Source organism: Serinus canaria, chromosome 19 (assembly GCF_022539315.1).
Source record: "Serinus canaria isolate serCan28SL12 chromosome 19, serCan2020, whole genome shotgun sequence".
NCBI lineage: Eukaryota > Metazoa > Chordata > Aves > Passeriformes > Fringillidae > Serinus > Serinus canaria.
In genome coordinates, this window is record NC_066332.1 from 4,094,496 (window position 1) to 4,116,142 (window position 21,647).

The following is a 21,647-nucleotide window of genomic DNA, read 5'->3' on the forward strand; positions in this document are numbered from 1 at the left end:
TGGATCCAGGTGTCTTTTACTTTGTCAGGGGAAGGAGAGGGCAGGGAGGGAAATAAACAAGGGTTTCTGTGCAGCAGTGGGGGTCTGAACCTCCCGCAGTGTGAGCCCCACCTCACTTCAGCCCAGCTTAAAACAAGTAGGAAAGAGTCTGGACCTGCTCCTGTGATGGGGATGTGCAACCTCAGTCCCAAACACACACCAGGAAACACACACCAAACTGATTTATCTTTTTCTCTCAGTCACATTTATTGGCAACTGTGGCAGTCGATACCGTTTTGGGAGTGTTGTTCCATAAGCAGTGGCAGTACGAGAGGGGGTGGTTATTTCGGGAGGGGAGTATTAGCACCAAGAGGGAGCCGGTGAGCTTTCGAAACCTTGCAGAGATGTACTGGGAATGGGGAGCTACTGCTGGACACGCCTGATGGATTGGATCTGGGAGGTCTGGGCGTGTGAACCCCACTCTCTCCAGTGCTTGTAGTCTCCACCGTGGTGGTCAAACTCCAGGACGTACTGGTAGCCACGGTACCCGGGATACTGGTAGCACACCCAGCTGGAAGAAAAGGACAAAGAGGTAAGCAGGGGGGTTACAGGGTGTCCCCTTCCCACTGTGGTGGCACAGTGATGGCAGCTTGTCCCTGCTGCTCCTGTCACTTACGCGCCACACTGGATCTTCATGGAGCCCACTTCGTTGTTGGCCCAGCCCATGGCCTGCAGCGAGGGGTAGTCATCAGCAATCTCCCACTGGCGGCCGATGAAGTTGTCTTTCTCAAAAATGGTGATCTTGGATTCCTTGTGATTCTGTGGGGGAGAGCAGGGGATGAGGGGGAGGTGGTGCTCCCTCCCCAGCATGGATGGGAATGGCAGGGCGGTCACTCCCTATGGCATTACTCAGAGGGTTCCTGGAGAGGGAGGTGTTCAGACCCTGGTTGGTTGGAGTTTTCTGGGAGATGTCAGCTATGCCACAGCTACTGTCTCAGGCTGGCTGTCCCCTAGCTCTGGTCATGTACAGCTTGCCCAAAAATTCCCTCCAAAGCTTTAAAAAACAGTCCAGAAAGAGCAAATCCTGCTGGAACTAGAGGGGGCGAAGCGCTGAGCCTACCCCTATGTTTTCCCTTCCTAACCTCCCTGGCGTGGCCTGGGACATTTTCAGGGGATCAGAGCTCGGTGGGACACTCACAGCAGAGCAGACGGGGCGGAAGGACATCAGGCGCTCGATGTGGTAGGCGTTGCTGCCGCTCCAGGCGTCCCAGCGCGGGTACTCTCCCCTCTCCAGGATGAACTGCTGCCCGCAGAAGCCGGTGTGCTCATAACCGACCCAGCTGCAAAAACAGAGCCAGGGCTGCCAGGGCTTCCTGCAGCAGCTCGGGACATCCTGCTGGGAGGTGGCATTAGGGGCAGGATGTAGGTGCAAGGAGGAGGTTGGGGTCTGGCCTCTGCCCACAGTTTGGGAGGAGAGGAAGCGGTGCTGGATGTGGGCAGAGAACCCAGGGAGTGTGAAACTGCATCTGGTGCTGCAGAGGCACCCACACGGCATCCCTGGCTGCAGTGGGAGGTGGGGAGATCCTGGGGTGCATCCTGCACAGGTGGCTCTTCCCCCTGGCTGTTCTGTCATCATTTATGCAGACCAGCATCACTTCTGGATGCTCCAGCTGCCCTTCTCTCCCAAAGGCCTCATTTCTTACTTGTTTCCCAATTACAACCTGACACTGCTATAAAGACCTGAATTCCTGATGCCCACAGCAGGCAGAGGCCATCTGGTTCTGAGCAGAGAGCAGGGACCTATGGCCTTTCCCCTTTCTGCCTCCCCTTCTTGCTGAAAACAAACAAGGAGAGGTGAGTGACATGCCTCCACCCTGCAGGACACATTTTGCAAGCCCTGGTGCTGCCCACACAGCACCTGCCCGTCCCCAGGGTGGGGATGTCACCCTTAAGGAGACTGGGGACAGAGCCACAGGCAGAGCAGGGAGACAGTGCCTGGGCTGAGGGTTGGAAGGTGGGTGGCATGGGCTGTGCAGTGCATGGATCCCCTGCTGATGGGGTACAAAGGGTGCTGAGAGAATCGAGGGCTTCCTGCCACTGACCCAAACTGAGCCCCAAAGCCACGTCCTGCAGCTAGCCCACCCTATGCAAGGTGAACAGCCTGATTAGGAGCACGTCAACTGGAGCAGGGAGCTGATTACAGCGTGAGCACGCACGCTGCTGTAATCCCATTAGCATTACACGTCCTAAAGATAGCAGCACAAATCTGTCTCGTCTGCTCCCCGCCCCGGAGGGATGCGCACCGCGGGGACCGCTCCCAGCACTCCGCCCCTCTGAGCTGCTCGGGAGGTGCCTTGCCTGTGCCAGGGAAGATTCCCGTGAGCAGGGAGAAGCCCAGCTCTGCTCCCTACCCCTCTCAGGACTGGAGAAGCTGCGGGGAGGCTCTGCCCTGGCCTAGGAAGCTGTGCAGTGGCAGGGAAAGCACAGGGCAGAGCAGGGCTTGGCCCTGGGCAAGAGGTGGTTCTCCAGGGCTGGTGCTTCAGGACGGGGACCAGGCCACTCACTGAGCACTGACCCTCTCTGCATCCTTGGGCAGCAACCCTGCTCCAAACCTGACTGGTCCAACACTGCAGGAGGCAGTTTTGGGTGATGCCAAAGGGTGTTGCCACTGTCCCCGGCCCTCTCTATGTATCAGTGCTGCCCAGGGCTGGCTGCTCTACCCTGGCAGGATGGGATCCCCCCATGCCTGGCTTCCCTTGGCTGTGGTGCTTGGCTTCAGCCAAGCAGAGCGGGGACAGCTGGTCCCACTCCACGCTTGGGCATCCCTGTCCCAGCCTGGGAAAGCATCCCCTCCTCTGGCAGCTGGGTACTCACGCGCCACATTCCACCTTCAGGGAGCGGATGTTGTCGAAGCCACATTCCATGATGTTTGGACAGGCCGAAGTGAACTCCATCCTCTTGCCCTGGAAGTTTTCTTGGTCGTACACGGTGATCTGGAATGGAGAGCGAGCTGCCGAGTTGGAAACTGCCCAGCAGCGGCCCCAGGCAATTCAGCGCCTCTTGGAGACGGACGGAGGGTGGCTCCGTCAGGGAGAGAGCCAGCGGAGGCTGCACCGGGCACCCTCTGGGCTGGGACACAGTCCCGCACGCCTCCGCGTCCCTGCACTGCTGGCCCCGCCACGCCCTGCCTTGGTGTCGGGGGAGCCGCTGCTGGCCCCCGCTCCACTCTCCTGCTCACCCCTGCGGAGATCAGTTCCCGGGGCAGCGCTGCCGTCCGGAGAGAGGAGCGGAGCCGTTCTGGGACGGGCGGGTGGCAGGGCTGTGGCTGGCGGTTCTCCCGGCCTCTGCTCCGAACGCTCTAGGGCAAAGAGGATTAACTGGGGAAAGGGCGAGGGGCACCTCCCTGGGGGGCTGTGGCTGATGTTTTCCTCTCCCTCGACAGCTCCAGGCTTCGACGGGATGCTCCTCACTTGTGCACGTGTTTCTCCTCTCCCTCTCGGCTCCCTCCTTGACCAGTGGCCCTGGGGCTGTTGCCAGACCCTTTGGGGCTGCTCCCCACCTTGCTCCACAGTGCCCACCGCCCATGCTCACCCTGTCTCATGGACAGGGGAGGGAGAACTACAGCCGGTGGCTTTTGGGGACTCTGCAACTGCCTGTCACGGGATGGCTGGTAAGAGCAGGGCATAGCTGGCCCGGGGTGCTGTGAAGAGCATTATGAAAAACAGCCGGGAGGTATTTTAGCAGGCAGGAGGCACATTCCCATGGGCAGAGGACAGGGGTGCCTGTTTCCTCTGCTCATCCTTGCCTTTCTGCCCCCTGTGCAGCTTTCCTGGCCCCAGAGGATGGGCTTTGCCCTTCTCCCTGTTCCCTACCTGCACACAGGGAAAGGTGAAATACAGGCAATGTGAGGACATACCTTCCACGGGCCCATGGGAACAGGCAGAGGGTTTGTCTGAGCCATCTTTGCTGCTGCTGGATCGGTGTCTGGAGAAGGAAGGAAAAGCCATTTTTACTGCAGCATGTCCCTATGCATCCCCCCTCACAAGGCTGGGGACAGCTCTGTGCCCACCACCCACAGCATCTGTTTGAGCACAGCTGCTCCACTGCTGGGGACAAGCCACACCAGTCACAGCAAGACCCTCTTGCCAGCCCCAGGATGGGGAACAGGACAGAGTAGGGGGCTGTGGGACACATCCAAAGCAAGGTGCTCCCTTCTCACTGCTGCAGTGCCCCTTCCCTCCTCCCTGCCATGGAGGGAGCCTGCGTGCTCACCAGGGCATAGTGCCCAATCCCCCTTTCTCCTTCCCCGAGGCCAGATCACCGCTAGGAAAAACACCCCTGAGCCAGAGCAGGGGGCTTCAGTGGGCACGGGCTGCCCTGTGCCCGGCAGTGTCCACCAGACCTGCCTGGTCCCCTCTCCCTGCCCAGTGTCCCCTGGGAGGCACGGTGGGCTCCCACAGACAGCCCTGGCTAATGGTGGGAGATGCCAACCAGCGTCCCGTGCCGGTGGGTACCGGGAGTGGGTTGCCCTGCTGTAGAGGGGCTCTCAGCTCCTCCAGCTGCCAGCGGGGTTGTGTGAGCCTGTCTTATGCCACAGAAAACAGCGACAGTCCCTCTGGGTGTCTTTTGCCACCAGGCAGGAGGAAAGGTGTCTGCCCAGCCGGCTGGCAGCAGAGGGGTGAGGTGGGAGAGGTGCGCATCGGTCCAGGACTCACCTAGCTCAGGCGGTTACTGCTGCTTCGCCCATGTAATGTTTGCCTACTTCAGCGGCTCAGCTTTTATAGGGTACTGCTGGCCGGGAACCGGTGCCAGCGTTTGCAGAGCCGTCAGCACAATGCTTGCTCTGGCATTGTCCTGCTGATCCCTGGAGATTTCAGCTGCTCATCCCCATGGTCTGAGCCACATTCTTAGGGAAAAAGAAAAAAAAATTGATAATAAAAAAAAATAATCGGGGAGGCTGTTTGCACAGATAATCTTGGGCACAAATGACTCAACGATTTGACCGTGCTGGCATTTTCCAGGGGCAATGCACCGCGCCGTCACGGGGTGAGCCCGGGGGCTGGTCTGGCCCTGGCACCAGTTGGCACCGTGGGGACGGCGGGGACACCTCCCCGTGAGACCCTGTGGGTGGTGGGCTCGGCCGGACCAGGCACTTTCACTTCACTTCACCACCCAAGGCGCGTTCCCTGCCACTGTGTTGGCGTGGACACCTTCCTCCCATCACGGGTGAGGAAGGCTGGAGGTGAGAACTGGCCTGGCCCTGGCAGACCTGTCCCCACGGCCACACCGAGCCCCAATGCTCCCCACAGCACTGCCACCACCACAACCCCACAGCCGGGACACCTGCCATGACCTTGGGGAGGTGTCGGCCCTGCGGTCACCCCAGCCACCAACCCCACAGCCCCCTTCTCATGCGTGGCTCCCATGGCGTGGACACTGCAGGCCCCGGGGTACCATGGCGGGCACAGCCCGGGCCGTCGGGGGTCACGAGGCGAGCGTGGCGGCTCGGGCTGCTGCCTCAGCGCATGGCTGCCAGCACAATGCTCGCCCGCGTCTGACTGCCCCTTTTGTCTCCCCGCTGGGCAGGCGCGGCCGCACAAAACAAAGCGCCCCGTCAGCGCTGCCTGCGGCAGGGCCTGGCGCCCGGCCCGGGGGACCCTGCGGGGACGCGCGGCGGGGTGGCACCCGCCCAGACAGGCCTGGTGGGGCTCAGCGGGGTCCTGGGGGAGCCCTGCTGCGGGCAGGGCACTGCCCTGAGGGGGGAAGTTGGGGTTTGCAAGGGTCTTTCTTCTCCTCAGCTGCTGCGGGATGGGGATAGGGGTGGGATCGGTGTCAGCGCGGGGACAGTGACACAGAGCTGTGGGGCTGTACCCCCAAGGCCTGGCACCGCAGGTACTGCCAGCTGACAGTACCAGCACATCCCAGCAAATTTGAGTCAGGGAATGGAAAAGGGCAGGACCACCTGTACTCTCTCTGCAAGGTGCCAAACTGGGGCTGGTGCTGGGATGCTCCTGCGGAGCCCACCCAGCAAATTCCCTGTGCACCTGCTGGGGGCATCCCGGCTGAGCGGGGACGTCAGCTCGGAGCTCGCCCTCCAGCTCGCTCCTGCCCCTCGGACATGCCCTGGTCACTGCTGCGGCCACCCCAGGAGCGCGGAGGCTTTGCCAGGAGCCTGGTGCCACTAGAGGGAGAGCTCAGCCCGAGCAGGATGGGACACGGCCGGCGCATGCGGGTGTGCGGTGGGTGTGTGGCGCTGCACACCCCTCTGCGCCCCGCACAGGCACCTGCCTCCCCTTGCAACAGGAAAATGTCTCTGGCTGAAAACCACCCCAGAGCAAACTCTGGAGCTGGCAGCCACCCCAAGCCGGGGGCAAGGTGGGGGGAAAGCCCCACCTGCACAGCCCACCCTGGTCATGGCCAAGGATGGGTCACTCCCAGCAGATAACAGGACCCCAGTATGGCTCAGGCTGCTGTGGACCTCCCGACCCCTCACCCTGCTGGTGGGGCAGGTGTCCCCCCCCAAGGACCTGGGAACACAGCAGCAAGTGCCTGAGGAGCCAGTGATGCTGGCGGGTCCACAGGTTGTCCAGAACAACTGGTTTTTCTAGCTCCAAGAGACTATAAAAATGCAGTGACCTATTTAGGGAACCCCGCGGTGCTGCAAAACAGATGCTTCCCCTCCCAGCCCGGCTCCAGGCCCTTGCCCTGGCCAGCCATGTGTGCCTGCCAGGGGCACGCAAAATGCCACTGGCACCAGAGCTCTGTCCTGCTTCTGCACAGAAAACCCTGGGCAACACAGAGAGTTTCCTTGGATGTGGGATTTGCTGGTGCCTGGGGAACCCTCTGCCAGGGAGAGCTGCTCAGGGCAACCCAACCTGCTTCTGACAAAGCCAGATGGGATCATGTGGACAGGAACAGCTGGTCAGTTTGCTGGAAAACACAGGGTGTTTAGCTCTGGGGATGCAGCAGGAGAGTGGCCCCAGTGAGTGGCTGAGGGTGGCAGAGCTGTGGGGCACAGGGCACCCTGTGCTGTCCCACAGCTCGGCAGTTCCAACCGGCATCAGCCCATCACCACCTGCCCAGTGTGATAAGGATGCAGGAGCTGCCACAGGCAGTAACTGGCTGTTCACCCGCCTGTGCTGGGCAGCAGGGCAGATCTACAGTCACACAGTGTGTCCCTCTCACCATCGCGGCTGGAAAACCCTCCTGAGAGCTCAGACAGGCTCTGCTGCCCTTCCAGATCACTCAACCCCATCTCTGCTCTCTGGATGGCTACGGCTCCCTGCACTTGGTGCCACGTGCCTGGGACAAAGGACAGTGTGACAAAAGCAGGCGGCTCTGCTCACTGCCGCCGTCCTCCGCCCTGCAAGGGCTGCATCTCCTCCACCACTGCATCCCTCTGGCCAGGGCTCCTTGCTCAGCTCCCAGCTTGCTCTGCCATGCCCCATGTGTCTTGCTCTGCTGCTGTTGTGGGGCTGTGCCCTGGGCACAGGCTGTGGGCTGGAAATCACGACCAGCTTTACCACTGCGAGGGAGTGGGGCTTGTGACACCCAGACAAGTGTGTCCCAAGACTGGCTCACTGCCTGATGGTAGGAGAGCCAGGACCACACGACTCAGCTAGCAATGGTAGGATGGCAGCAGGGGTTTGGAGAGAGTCCCCTTGGGCAGGGGACTGTCCCTGTCATCTCTCTGAGCTTCCCAATCAGAAATTGAGAACTGCCTGAAAAGTGTTTTTGGAAAGAGCTTGTGGATGCCTCTCTCGGGGTTCCCTGTTCCCAAAGCCCCACTGCAGCTTCCCTGGGCCCAGTTGCTCCCACACCCCATAGGAAAGGAGGTTGTCCCAGCAGTGACATGGCAGGGCTTATCCTGAAACCATCTGTCCCAGGATTGTCACTGTATGTGACCAACCCCAGTGTGCCGTCCCAAAGCTGGACGCCACTGGTAACAAAGACTGTGCCGCTCTCACTGCTGGGTGTGCTGGGAGAGGCTCATTGTTAACCCTGGGCTGTCTCCTGGGCAGAGCAGCCACTGTCCTCACAGTCAGTCCCTGTCAGGCTGAGAGCCCTCGCTAGGGACAGGTGCTGCAGGAGAAGCTGCAGAATGGCTCCACAGGCAGCTCTGCCATGGCCAGCTTTGTATTCCCTGCCCTGGGGCCGGCAGGCATCCGTCACCCTGCTCCGGCCGGCAGCCTGGAGCCTTCCCTGTCTGGATCCAGGGCTGTTCCTGATGGGATTCTTCCGAAAAGGAGAACCCCAGGAGTGCGTATGTGCATTGTGCGATGCACGGGGCTGCGTGTGTGCACCAGTGCGAGCTCACAACGTGTATGTGAGGATCGGGGGGTGTGTGAGTGCGGGGAATGCCGGATGGACGGGCTGTCACCGTGTCACACCGGGGGTATGCACACACCGTGTGTGCGTCCGCGGGGGGGTGCGGGGTCACTCCGGTTCGTGGGTGTGCGGGGGCAGTTATGCCGATACCGGCTGCGCGCCGGGCTGCGGGCGCCGGTCCGTAAGGTGGTTACAGCCGGGTTGCAGATTCAGCGGGGTTCTCGGGTGGGCAGGACCGCTCCTACGCTTCGCTTCGTTCCGTGCCGACCGGAGCCGCGCCCGGCGCGGCGGGCGGCGCGCGCAGAGCCGGCAGTGCCCGCCCCGGTGCGGGGCCGCCCCGCCCCGCCCTGCCCCGCCCCGCCCCGCGCCGCCGCCGGGGCCCGGCACCGCCGCCGCCGCCACCGGGCCCCGCTCCGCCGCCGCCGCTGGGTGAGTACCCGCCGCCATCCCACCGGGACCGGCCACCAGCCGTCCGCACCGCCGCCGGGGCACCGGCAGGCACCGCCCGGCGCGGGGCGGGCCGCGGCTGCATCGCCCCCCCGGCGGGCCGGGCCGAGCCGAGCCGAGCTCAGCCGTGCCCGTGCCTGTGCCCCCGCGGCGTTGCACAACCGCTGTAGGTAGGTGGGTGGGTGGGTGCGGACCCCCTCGGTGCCGCCCCCCGGTTGCGGGGTGCTGGTGTGCGCATGGCCCGCTCTTGTCTCGCAGCGCCTGTGCAGCCCCCGGTGTCACTGGTGTGCGTGTTTGCATGTGTGTGTCACCTTGTGCAGAGTGTGTTTCTGCGTGCCGTGTCCCTGTGTGTCCCCCCTGTAGGATGCCCCGTGTCAGGTGCTCCGTGTTGGGTACCCCAGCACTCGCCGCAGGGCTCCCAGGGAATGCTTCCAGGGAGAACCCGCTGGCCTGGGCCTTTCCCACACCACCAGGGAATTTCATCCAAAGCCAATAGCCCGGCTCGCCGCTAACCACATCGCTGCTGGGGCCGGTGCCACTGGCACCTGAGCCACCTTTTTAGAGTGACAGGGGTGGGTGGCACTCAGCGAGCTGTGCTGGGGGTGGTGGGGGCTCACAGGGCTGTGGCCAGCCCAGTGCCTGTTAATTTTCCCAGAGAGGGATTTATGGAGCATCGGGCGAGGGCTGGGACGCGCGTCCCTAAATCGTGTGGTTTCCAGCCGGCCTGTGAGATGCAAATTGTCTGGTCAGTGAGTGCCAGAGCTAAACTTAGGGCAATTACAGGAGAGTGTGGGCACATGGCAGTGTATTCCTACACCCCAAGGCTGGCCCTGGAACTGTGGCACTGGGGGACCTCTGCCCACTGCCCCATCCCGGCTCCCATTGGGATCTGGGTGTTCCCACAGCACCTGCATCAGCCCTGGACTTTGCCCACTGACAAGCTGTGGCTCGGCCCTTCACCTTTGTCGTGGGCCGGGCCATGCAGAGCGACAGGCTGTGAATTTGGGGCCAGATAAGGGTGATGAGGGAGCTGTGTGTCCTGTGCTAACGGGGCTGCAACCCACCTGACCCCTCCAGCACCAGCTGGAGTCATGGAACCATGTCCCGCCTGGCAGCCCTGCCAAGGTCCTGCTCCACTACCTCTGGGTCTACCCTGTAAGACCTCTTGAGCTGTGTCATTCCTCAGCTTTGGGGCGAGGCAAGTGCTTGTGCCCCATGCACCCTCCTGGCCTGGGGTGACCCCTCATAACCAGTCTGGGTCCCCTTTGCTGTTGGACATGGGGTTCCTACAGAAGGAGGGCCTGAAATCCTGCTCTGGGGAGAGCCTGGTGGCAAATCCTGGCTGTGACTCAGGTAGATCCGGGATTGTTTTCCTCTCGACACATTCCAGCATTGTTCATAAGGGAAGGCACTGCAGAGGGATTTGGAAACCCCCTAAATTTCCTTGTTCTGTGGAAAACTTGTATCCAGCAAGGAGCCATCACGCAGGTCAGCTCCCACTTGCCCTGCATAGGAGCTGGCCTGGCTGCTCAGAATCGCTGCCAGCAGCTCCCGTTCCCTGGCACGGCATCATCCCTTCCTGGCTGGGCACAGCCAGGGCATGAGCTACCCCAACACGGTGTGCCCAAGGAGGGGACAGCCACCAGCTCGTGTGCCAAGGTGGTGTGGGAGCAGAGCCCTACTGCCGGCATCAGGGAGCAGAGCAGGGAGGGCAGGTGACCGTGAAACTTGCTGTGCAGGTCCCTGCGCGGGAGCGTGTCGGACGAGATTGCGTCTCGAGGAGGGAAGGAGTGGCTGGGAGTTTCAGTGAACGCCTTCCTCCCTGCCTGGAACTCCCCGGCGCCCTGGCAGGGACACAGGGGCTCACGGCTCTGGTGGGGGGACATGGAGGAAGGTGCATCCAGCTCCTGCTTGGGTGGCTCAGAGAGGATTTTGGCCCGGGGAGCGTTGAGATGCGTCTCCCTTTCTGCCATCTGGCCCTTCCAAGGTGACGTCCTCATCTTTGCCAGCCCAGTGTCACAGCAGCATCCTCGCGTGTGATCCCAGAGTGCAGCCGGCGCCGGCGGGTGCCTCTCCCTTCCCTGTCAGGGCTCATGCACGCCTGGCCAAGGGGAGTCCCGGAGCAAGCCCGGGCTGAGTCAGGGAAGGTGCCTTGGGTCTGAATCAGAAGCGAGGAGCCGCTCGGCAGCCACCTCCTGCTCACGGCATCGGGCTGCACCCATCCGTGGCGGGAGGCTTCTTGGGGAAAAGGGAGCAAACCACAATGGCATAACACGCAGGCTGGGGACATCAGTACAGGGCGGATGCTGCTGTCCTTTCCCCAGCCCACAAAAGTCCTGTCTGCCTGCCCCACTGCTGCCTATTGTGGCCCTGAGTGGGGCACATGTGGCTGCGGCAGTGGCCGCCAGTGCTGCCTGATTAGCGATGCGGCTGGGAACGCTGTTCCCCCTTTTTGTTGAGCGTACAAAGGCTGGGAGGCAGCCTGTGTGCCGGGAGAGAAACCACCGAGGACAAAGAGCGTGCTGGCCGCCTGTCTCCTGGCGCCCTGCTCTAACCAGCACCTGCCTGGCGAGTGGCTCTGCTCCCAAGGGACCCCCGGGAAGGATCCCAGCAGCCCCCTCCTTGCCATGGGGTGAGCACTGGGTGCTGCCAGGGGTGCAGCCCTTTTGTACAGCTTCAGGGATGCCCAGGCAGCTGTGGTAGCAGTGGCACATGGCGCAGTGGGGACAGGAACAGGTGCAGGTTCTCTCCCTGCCATTGTCTGTGCTGAGTCCCTGGCACAAGAGAGCAGCCCCCAGGATGGCACAGCCGTGGTGCCCTTTGTGGCAGCACCTGCTGTGGGTCATGAGAAGGGGCTGTGCTGTCCCCTGGTTTGGGTCAGTGATCGCCCCACAGCCAGCAGTTCTGGGAGAGGAGAAAGGAAGTGCTTTGTGTTTTGGGGCTCTGCCCTGCCCAGGTGCTGCCGTGGATTTGGGTAAAGCCCCAATTGCTGCAGGGAGGGCAGAGCAGCCAGAGCCCCGGGGCTGGGTTAGGGTTAGGGTTAGGTGTGGACAAAACTGTGGCAGCCCTTCTGGCCATGGTCAGGAGCCTTGCAGCTGCAAGCCTGACCTTGTCCCTCAGGCTGCTTCCCCTCACTGCCTCAGAGGTATCACACACCCAGAGCCAACACTGTGCCATGGCTTGCAGGGCTCTGTCCTCACCTGCCCTGTGGCCAGGCCTCTCCCGGGCACGTGTGCTCCTGTCCCAGCCCCGAGGGGCAGCGAGGTTCAGGGAGTTCCCTGCCATCCCTGTATGGCTTTCTCAAGGGGAAAACAGGTTTCCCTTGTCCCACTGGGTGTGTTCAAGGGCAGTGCAGACCATGTGCCCTTGCAGGGAGATGGTCCAGGCAGTGATGGTGATGCAGTACTGATGCTGTGCTGGAGCCAAGGTGCAGCTTGGCACAGCACAGCCCATCCATGCACCCCAGGCAGAGCCTGCACTGCCACCATGGGCAGCACTGCCCATCCCTATGGCTGCCCAAACCTCATCCCCACACCCGTCGGAGAGCTCTAAAGCAGATGCTTCAAACGTGGGGAGCTTTCCTGTTGTCCTTTGTGCTGAGGTTAAGTTCCTGTGCAGTTTCCTGCCCTGTTATATATAGCTGTCAGCCCGTCCTGCAGGCACTGCCAGCCGCCTGCTCCACTTTGGAATTGTTTATCTGCAGCCCAAGCGCTCGATGGAGGCTGGGGGGGGGGGGGGGGGCTACCAGTTACCCCAGGGGCAGAGGAATGCCACAGCACCCCATGCAGGGTGAGGCTGTGGGTGCCCCCAGGCACTGGGTGTCCCCAGGCACTGGGTGCACATGGTGTTTTCCAGGAGGGAGCTGAGTTTTCTGCCCAGCCACGGTTTTCCCACTGGCACTGGGTGCTCCCCCCGCTCTGCGCGGGATGCCCAAATGAAAGAGCCACTGTTCCTGGAGGTCGCCGGCAGCGTCACGAGCCTCTGCGTCGCCCTGGCTAAAATTAAACACTTATCAGTGTTGGGAGGGATGTGATTTTACAGGTTCCTGTTTATTAGAGCAACCTTCGCTCCAGGCCGTGTTTCCGGCTCCTCCCTGGTGGGACCCTGCCCACGGCAGCCCCTGTGGTTTGCGGTGGCCAGAGCCAGGATGAGCAGCAGAAAGGCCTCTGTTTCCTCAACAAGGGGCTTTTGAACAGCAGGCAGGACGTTGGTTGGCTGAATGGGATGGGGGATTTTGCCCTGGGCAGCAACTGCTGCAAAAGCCACCAGGATATTTTCTTCCCTGCCCACCCATGCTGCTCCAAAACGGTTCCTGAGCTGCTGAGTGTCTTGCCTGCAGTAAGCCCTAGTGCCAGGCACTGCCAGGCTTCTGGGCTTCTTTTGGGGCAACCCTGGTGGTACAGGGCCATCCTTGTTGCATTCCTGGGGCTTGATGCCCAGCCAGGACGAGGACACATCGACTGGGGCAGTCTCAGTCCTGTGGCGCTGCAATCTCCGGGGAGGGTGGGAATACTGGAACATGGCTCAGGGGCTGGGGGTTGGCAGCTGGCGTGACCAGTGGGGTGGATGGAGGGATGGTGGGTGGGTGTTGGCCGTGCTGCTCTCTGATGGCACCCTTCCTGTCTGTCCTTCTGCACAGGCGGCTGTGCCGTGACCGGCGCCCCAGCCCAGTGCCTGCTGTGGGGGCAAGAGTGCCCCGAGCCCCCATCCACCATGTTCAACCTGATGAAGAAGGACAAAGAGAAGGATGGGGCCCGGAAGGAGAAGAAGAAGGAGAAAAAGGAGCGAATGTCAGCAGCTGAACTCAAGAGCCTAGAGGAGATGAGCATGCGCCGGGGCTTCTTCAACCTCAACCGTGCCTCCAAGCGGGACTCCAAGACCCGCCTGGAGATCTCCAACCCCATCCCCATTAAAGTGGCCAGTGGCTCCGAGCTGCACCTCACAGATATTGACTCTGACAGCAACCGGGGCAGCGTCATCTTGGACTCAGGCCACCTGAGCACGGCCAGCTCCAGCGACGATCTCAAGGCGGACGATACCAACTTCAGGGGCTCGGTGCTGCAGCGAGCAGCCAAGTTTGGCTCCTTGGCCAAGCAGAACTCCCAGGTGATTGTCAAACGCTTCTCCTTCTCCCAGAAAAGCCGGGATGAGAGCACCTCAGAGACCTCCACGCCCTCTGAGCACTCGGCAGCCCCCTCCCCTCAGGTGGAGGTGCGCATGCTGGACACCCTGCTGGACAAGCAGGGGGTTCCCCCCGGACAGCCCTGCACCCCTCCTGCCGCCTCCCTGCGTGCCAGGGTGCCGGAGCTCGTGGGTAAGAAGTTCCCTGCCGAGCTGCGGCTGCCCGCCCTGGTGCCCCCCCAGCCCCCCACCCCACGGCAGCTGGAGCTGCAGAGGCGCAACACGGGCGATTTCGGCTTCTCCCTGCGCCGCACCACCATGCTGGACCGCGGCCCCGACGGGCAGGTGTACCGGCGCATCGTGCACTTCGCTGAGCCCGGAGCCGGCACCAAAGACTTGGCCTTGGGCTTGGTGCCGGGCGACCGGCTGGTGGAGATCAACGGGCGGAACGTGGAGAACAAATCCCGGGATGAGATCGTGGAGATGATCCGGCAGTCGGGGGAGACGGTGCAGCTGAAGGTGCAGCCCATCCTGGAGCTGAGCGAGCTGAGCCGCTGCTGGCTGCGGGGCGGCCAGGGGACACGCCGTGCTGCCTGGGATGTGAGTAACACTGTCCACTGCTGGGCCGGGGTTCTGCCAGTGCCAGCGTCCTCGTGGGGGTGTTTGGGTTGGCAAGGGCCGTGGGAAACAGCGGGTGCTGGGGCTAATCCAGCCAGGAGCGATGCACAGGGAGGAATGGGAGGCTGTGGCAGGGATGTAGCGGTGATGCATCAGGTCTTGCAAATCATCACAGGTGGGTTTTGCCCCCCAAAGTGCTCAGGGTGCTGTTGCATTGGATTTTCCTCCTGCTAGAGGAGAGCGCAGCTCTGCATTGCCTGCGGGAAGTATGTCCCCATCTCTTTGCTGACAAAGCACAGTCCAGCTGAGAAGGGAGCTTTGCTCCTCACTGCCAGGAAATTCCAAAGGCTACTTTGCAGAAGGACACTGCTTGCTCCACTGCCCACGCTGGCGTCCCCCACTGGGATCCTCCCCGGGGACTGGGGCAGGCACACAGTGTGCCAGGGGCTGGGAGCTGCTGCCGGCGTGCGCAGCCCTGCATACGCGGCTGCTGCTGCTGCTGCTGTATAAATAGAAACTTAATGGCTGGGTGACCCACATCCCTCACGCCTGCTGCCTGGCACCGCTGACCCTGCTGCAGGCTAACCAGTGTCCTGGCCAGCTGGCACCCCAGCAGAGCCCCCCAAATGCCAGCATCCTGCAGGGCTGGACCCCCTCTGTGGTGGCAGGGGGTGCAGCAGAGTTGTGTTGTTTAGCGTATAACTGGACTAGTTTAGTGGATTTTTAAGCCTTCCTTGAGGGAGGAGGGTGCCTGTGCCTGCAGAGCAGGTTGCTTGCACAGGGCAGAGCCACACCGTGCATGGTGAGGCCCTCTGCCTGCGGGTTGGTGGCCAGGATGGAGTGAAGATGACCACGGGGCTCCATGTGCTCCTTGAGCAGATGCCGGCGCTGCGGGGTGGAGTCTGCGCCAAGCCAGAGCGGTGGCTTTCCCGCAGCTCCTCCCCGGAGCCCTGCAGGCGTCACCTGGCACTGCTGCCTGGATAACCCCTGGTGGGATAACCCTGTGTGAACACCTGGATAACTCCTGGTGGGATAGCCCTGTGTGAACACCTGGATAACTCCTGGTGGGATAGCCCTGTGTGGACAAGGGGCACGGCTGTGCCTTGGCACAGAGGCAGGTGTGCGTTGGATGTTGGCACACAGGGGGCCAGCGAGGTGCTTGTGCCTTCCAGGAACACTGACTGGGCTGGGAAGTGGGAGAGGAGATACTGGTGCCCTTGGGGCTGCATGGGAGAGGCTGCAACGTGCAGCCTTGTGCTGGAACATGGTGTGGTTTGACAGCATCAGCCGGTGGGAGCTGGTCAGAGGCTGGCAGTGACTGTGCTGTGGGGTTGGCACCAGAGCACTGGCACAGGATGCCTCCTCCTCCTCCTCCTGCATGGTGCACCAGAGTGACATGCTGTGGCTTTGCTGGTGCAAGGGAGCCCAGACTGGGGTGCTGGGTGCAGCTTGGGGTCCCTCACACAAGGTGCTGGCACACAGGGAGGCCCAGCTCTCCCCCAGGCCCCACTAAGCTCCCTGGAATGTTTCTGGTCCTAATTTAAATAAAAATGATCCTTTTTGAAACAGGAAATTATAGACATATTTTGGGCTGTTGCTCTGGAAGCCCCTCCCTGGCTGGAGTGGGATGGTGCTGGGCTCTCTGTGCACCATGGGGGGTTTAACCCCATCATGGGGTCCGTGCTGTCACCTCTGTCCCCACGGACCTGGCTGGGTAGTGCCAGCACCCGCTGCCTGTTGGGGGGCTGTCAGTGCTGTGGGGTGACAGGGGACAGCATGGCTGGGCATTGGAGCTGGGGTGAAACCCCCTCTGTGTCCCAGCCTTGCTCCAGTGCGGGGCAGCTGGGCTGGCTGGGCTCCACACTGTATTTATTTATTTACTGGCTAAATTCCTCAGGCAGGGCCCAGGCGTGCGCCGGCCCAGCAGAAATATTCCAGAAATATTCCAGAAATGCTTCTGACCACTCCAGTGCTTCAGCAGGGCCACAGGCATCCAGTGGCTGTGCTGGCTGACCTTGTGTGCCACTGTCCATGGGTACACATGTCCTTGCAGGTCACTGTCCCCAGCGTGCAAGGCACTGTGCCATGGCATTGCTGGGTTCCCCATGTCCCACCAGGGTGGGAGTGTGGGACTCTCATCGTGTCAGGGGCATTTTTATCATTTTCCCGTGCTTGGCAAGTTCTTGGTTTGGCTCTTTTTCTGCTCTCACTGAGGGGTTGGTGCTGCTGCGGTGTCCCAGTGTGGAGGGGTCTTGGGAGGGGGCTTGTATCCAGTGGGCTCAGCCATAGGCCAGTGTGTGTCTGCTGAATTTCCTGGCTTAGGAATGAGAGAAATATGCTGCCCAGGCAGAAATGCTGCTGTCACCAAACAGCTGGGCTGGGCATCTCAGTGGAGGTGGCTGTATGCCTGTGCTACCTGGGGACACCCATGTCACTGCAGACACTCTCTGCTGTGTTATGCCAGCCCTGCCAAGGGTGTTTGATGTGGCCTCTCCCTTGTGCAGTGGGGTGTGCCAGGCTGGGACCCCCTGCTCCCTCTGGGAATGTTTTTTTTTTGCTCAGGGCACATCTGTCTCACTTTGGTTGGGCAGGGACCTACTCAGCTGCCAGCTGGGGTCCCAGTGTGCCATGCCTGTGTCACCACTGCTCCTCCATGCCACCAGCGTGCCTGGCTCCCTGTCACCAACTCCTCCCAGCAGCCCCCACACGGGGAGGCCCCTGACCCCCTTCCCCTTGTCCACTGCCCCAGTCCTGCTGTTTCCAGGGACACCTTGAACTTCCAGAGGCAGCTTTGCCATGAAAACATCTTTACCGTGGGTTGCTGGGGTTCTGTCTGTCCTCAAGAACATTTTGAGGGGACCTGGTGTTCGTGGCAAAGCCAGAGCAGGAGCAAGAAGCGTCAGGGTTGCACTGCCTGGCACCACACCAGGCACCCAGGGGCGTGGATTGTGCAACCCCATCCTGTGAGGCACAGAGCCCTGCCTGCCCCCCCCAGCTCCACAGCTGCACTTGGCCTGGGGGTGTCTCCCACTGGCTCCGGGCGGACGGTGCACGGGGGCCGGGCAGTTCCCCCCCGGCGGAGCCCACATCACTTCCTCTGGCAGTGGTGACGGTGACGGTGGTGGTGGCGAGGCCTCAGTGTCCCCCCCCCAGCTCTCCCTCCGGCTGCTGCTGCTCCGGCCGGCGGGGCCCTCGCATTCCTGGGCTATTTTTAGGGTGGTCCTATCAGCCCAGCTGTCCCCGCTGCCGGCTGCCGCCCCACTAGTGCCTCTCCCGTGCGGTGCCGCGCTCGCCCCGGCGGAAACCCTTCTCCCAGCTCCCTCTGGTAAGGTGGGGACCCCCAGCATGGCCAGCACGGTCCCCCATGGGGACCAGCATGAGGGGGGTACCTGGGAGACGGTTCTGGTGCTGGGATTGGGGATTGTGAGGCTAAACCCACCCCTGGGGCGTTTTGGTGTTGTTTGTTGTGGGGACCTCATGGCCGGTGCTCTCTGGAGAGCTTTGTGGCAGTGCCAGGCTGCTTGGAGGTGGGAGCGCTGTGGGCAGAGGGTTTGGGGGTTCTGACCCACAGGTGGATTTGTCTCCAGACCCCCATGCTCAGCCTGTGCTCCAGGCACTGGCATTTCACACCATGGTGACTTTTTGGGGGGACAGGGATGTGCTCCCGGACTGCTGGGTTGCTTTGGTGGCCGGGTGCTCCCCTGTGCCACACCTGGCCCTGAGAGGGGGCTTCTCCCCAGTGGCCCCAGGCACAACCTGGGGTTGGAGAGTGGGTGCCATCCAGGGCAGCAGGTCCCACTAGAGCTGCCTGGCCTCTGGCATGGGGTCAGGCTCAGAATAAACCCAGGGTGTCAGGGCTAGCAGGGAGCTGGGGCAGAAAATATCACTTCCCTCACCCTGGCATTTGCTTACCACAGCGGGCTGGCCTGCTCAGGGGAATGGGGCCACGCTCCTACAGCCTGACTAAAGGGGTTTTTTTTACACAGTGAGTTTTGCTGTGTCTCAGACTGGTCACCTGTCTGTCCCCATAGCCCCTCCTGTGGGCACTGTTTGTTTGCTGAGCGGATCCAGGTGGGCTCAGACCCCCATTCCTGAGGATCCCAGGTGGGGAATTGCACACACCTGTACCCTGTGCCGTGGTTTGGCATTCTGTGTGCTGTCCCAGTCGGTCTCACCTCTCCCTCTCTCCCCAGCCAGGGCTGCAGCTCCATGAGACATCACCATGGCGTTCTCATCCCGGTTTGCATTCTGGGAGCAGAAGGGAAGTGTCTCTTGCATGTTTGCCTGCACCCCACGTTTGGGTCACGCTGCTGACCAGCTCCCCCAGTTTGCCCAGTGCTGGCACCATGTTTGGAGCAGCACTCCCAGCCTCACTGTGCTGCGGTGGCAGGGGCTGTGCTGGGCAGCTGGGAGCCTGGCCAGGGCTGGTGTCACCAGCACAGCCATGCATGTGATCACTAACACCATCACTAACAGCTTTGTGAGTGTCTGGTGCAGCCCCTAACACGGTGTGAGCCACCCCAGTGTCACCTGCCACCCAGGAGCTGCTGTGTGGTGGGGTGTGTTGCCCACAGGATGCACCACACGCTGCCACTGCAGTGTCACAGTTAGTCCTGGCACTCAGAGGCACAGCTCAGGGCAGGGTTTGGCTGCCCACCCCCCCAGAGGCCCCTGGTTTCCCTGGGTCAGCAGGGATCTGGCGTGTCCCACGTGCTGCAGAGATTAGCTGGTGACACTTAAAACGTGCTGTGACACCGGGTGGGGGGTGACGTGTAGAATGACAGAATCCTGCAGGAGGGGTGGTGGGACTCTGAGCCACCTCCCTCAGTGACTGCTCATGATGAGAGGGCACAGGCCAGGTGGGCAGAGCATGTACCTCTCCCACCTTTGGGGTTTGCTATAAGTAGGGTGCATCTCTGTGCTTCACCCCCGTTTTTTTTGGCTGATGGGAAGCCTGGGAGGACACACGCCCTTGTCCCTGCAGTGAGCTGCAAATTTGGGCTGGCATGGAGTGATGGTCCCAGGAGGTTTTCCTGCAGCAAGGCCCCACAGTGGGCTGAAACGTGCTCCTCTTGTTTGTCTGACCCTCAGGTCAAGGACGAGGACAAATCTTTAGCTGTGAAAAGACCCGTGAAGGAGGATGGGGCTGTAAGTGTCACAGGGCACGGGCAGGGTGGAGCTTTTGGGGATGGGGCTTGTCCTTGGTGGGAACAGCCCCTGTGACAGGGCCTGGGGACACCATGCGGGGTCATGGGCTTAGTGATGCCCTAAGCACTAAGTTTTTCCCCCATGCTGTCATCCTGAGGGTTGAATGGTCACTGTTTGTGGGGCAGGGAGATCACCACTGCTCCCTGCTGTGGAATCCACTGTGGGGCTGTAGGTTGGTGGGGAAGGGTGCTGTATCCCCAGTGCTGGGGTTGGCCAGGAGCTGCGCTCCATGGCAGGGCAGAGCCCTGGGCACCATCATGTCCCAAACAGCAGTGGAGGCTGGACCTCCACTCACACCGCTGTCATTGTGGCTGCAGTCAGAGAGCCCGAAGGATGCAGCATCTGCACCCCCCAAAGCTGAGCCCCCGAAAGCTGAGCCCCCAAAACCTGAGCCTGTGAAGAGCCCTGAACCTGCGAAGAGCCCCGAGCCACCTCCTGGGAGAGGGAAGAGCCCAGAGCCGGTGCTGAACGGGGCTGCTGAGAATGGGCTGGAGGGCGCAGCCGCCGAGGCACAGGGAGATGATGGCCAGGGGCTGTCCCGCCGCAAGGTGGTCCGGGTGGTGCGCAAGGTGGTCCGCAAAGTTCTGCCAGGGGAGGACGCTGGCAGTGCCAAGGAGCCAGGCCGAGATGCCAAGTCTCCTGAGCCAGTGCCACCCCCGAGGAAGGAGGAAGCAGGCCGTACCGCTGTCCCTGCTCCCCCAGCCCCGCCACCTCCCCCCACCGTGGTGCCTTCAGCCCCTTCCAAGCCGGAACCCAAGGATGAGATCTCAGAGGGGCTCAAAACCCTCATGGCAAAGGGCAAAACCAAGGAGCACCGGGCGCGGCTCCGGCCGGGGGACAGGCAGGAGAAGTCCCGTGAGCCCGCTGGTGGGGACACAAAGCTGTCCCCGTCCCCTGAAGCCAAAGCAGAGCCACCAGTGCAGCTTTCAGGAGGGAAAGCGGAGCCAGCAAAGGCGTCTGCTCTGAAACCCACGGCCCTGGAGAGGCACAAGGTACCGGTGTGTGCACGGCGGGGGATGCTCTGACCTGGCGGTGGGTCGTGCCCCCAGTGCAGCATGGTGTGAGCTCACCTGCATGGTTTGCAGTGGTTTTGAGACGTGTGGTGTGGGTGGGAGTCACTTTTTTGGGAGCAGTCGTGTGCGCTGTGGCCACTCCATCATGCTGCCCCTTTTCTCCCCTCCATTTCATGTGGAGAAGAAGCTGCAGACCAGCGAGAAGCGGCCGACCCCTGAGAAAAATGCCCCGGCTGCCCCCCAGCAGGTGTGTAGGAGTGGTGACCCAGGCCCCTGGACACTGTGGGTACGCACTGGTACCCGGCTGTGTCTTCACCCTGGGACCTACCCCAAGCACTGATGGGCTGCAGGGCTGGGAAAGCCCTTGCAACGGCCCTGCTGGTGCCAATGTGCCAGGGCTGTGAGGGCTGTGGGACAGCTGGCCTGGAGCTAATGGTGCTCTGCCTCTAGGCTGCCCCTGGCCCTGCTCCCCCTGGCCCCACGTCCGTGCTGAGCCCATCTGAGGAGGCGCAGCTCCGGCTGGAGAGGATCTTCACCACTTCTGTAATTCCAGAGGTGTTGGTGCTTGCGTGTCGCCTTCTCAGGGATGGGAGGCATGGGCAGCCTGTGGCTGCCCCAGACATGCCATGTGTGACTGTACCCCTGTGTCTGGCTGCCAACCCCATGGTCCATCTGTGGGTGACACTGGCAGCAGGGAATGGATGACCAGGGCTGTTGGTGGGTTTGGGGATCATTGCCCAGACTAGTGTGCTAGGGATGGGGGATTGCCTGCATCCCTGTGGGGGCCTAGGCACACTGGTGGCTCATGGATGATGTCCTGGTGGTACTGTGTGATCATTACCATGCCAGGGCCCTGTGACTTGTCAGGGTGCTGCTTCTGCTCTCTACCTCTCACCCCCTCTCTTCTTTCTCTCCTCCTTCCTTGCTGCCATT

General features: G+C 61.9%; 3 protein-coding genes across 12 annotated transcripts in view; 2 read left to right on the top strand and 1 right to left on the bottom strand.

Moving 5' to 3' along the window:
* Positions 1 to 111: 111 nt before the first annotated feature.
* Positions 112 to 4,726, bottom strand: CRYBA1 (crystallin beta A1). The gene is given in 7 exon segments (XM_018919231.3): positions 112 to 550; positions 656 to 798; positions 1,178 to 1,319; positions 2,854 to 2,972; positions 3,896 to 3,963; positions 4,695 to 4,707; positions 4,709 to 4,726. Coding segments are annotated over 7 exon segments (651 nt in total). The 3' UTR covers positions 112 to 402.
* Positions 4,727 to 8,691: 3,965 nt separating this feature from the next.
* Positions 8,692 to 21,647, top strand: part of MYO18A (myosin XVIIIA) — a 36,521-nt gene continuing 23,565 nt past the window's right edge. For 6 of the 9 annotated variants that reach the window (XM_050981712.1, XM_050981713.1, XM_050981714.1 and 3 more), the window contains exons 1-2: positions 8,692 to 8,736; positions 13,394 to 14,475. In XM_050981712.1, the coding sequence (XP_050837669.1) occupies positions 13,468 to 14,475 (1,008 nt within the window). In that variant the 5' untranslated portion in view covers positions 8,692 to 8,736; positions 13,394 to 13,467. The remainder of the gene's footprint in view (positions 8,737 to 13,393; positions 14,476 to 21,647) is intronic. The other 3 variants (XM_050981717.1, XM_050981719.1, XM_050981720.1) reach the window with 2 other exon arrangements.
* On the top strand, positions 17,616 to 21,643 carry LOC127060269 (diacylglycerol kinase kappa-like). Of its 2 annotated transcripts, XR_007779081.1 has the most exons (4): positions 17,616 to 17,818; positions 18,687 to 19,641; positions 20,899 to 20,961; positions 21,165 to 21,643. XR_007779081.1 is itself a non-coding variant. In XM_050981723.1 (2 exons), exon 1 carries the CDS (start codon positions 19,734 to 19,736, stop codon positions 20,724 to 20,726), a length of 993 nt encoding a protein of 330 aa, XP_050837680.1. In that variant the 5' UTR covers positions 19,654 to 19,733; the 3' UTR covers positions 20,727 to 20,961; positions 21,165 to 21,643. The 2 variants fall into 2 exon arrangements, 1 of the variants encoding a protein (XP_050837680.1); XM_050981723.1 differs by lacking the exons at positions 17,616 to 17,818; positions 18,687 to 19,641 and having other exon boundaries at positions 19,654 to 20,961.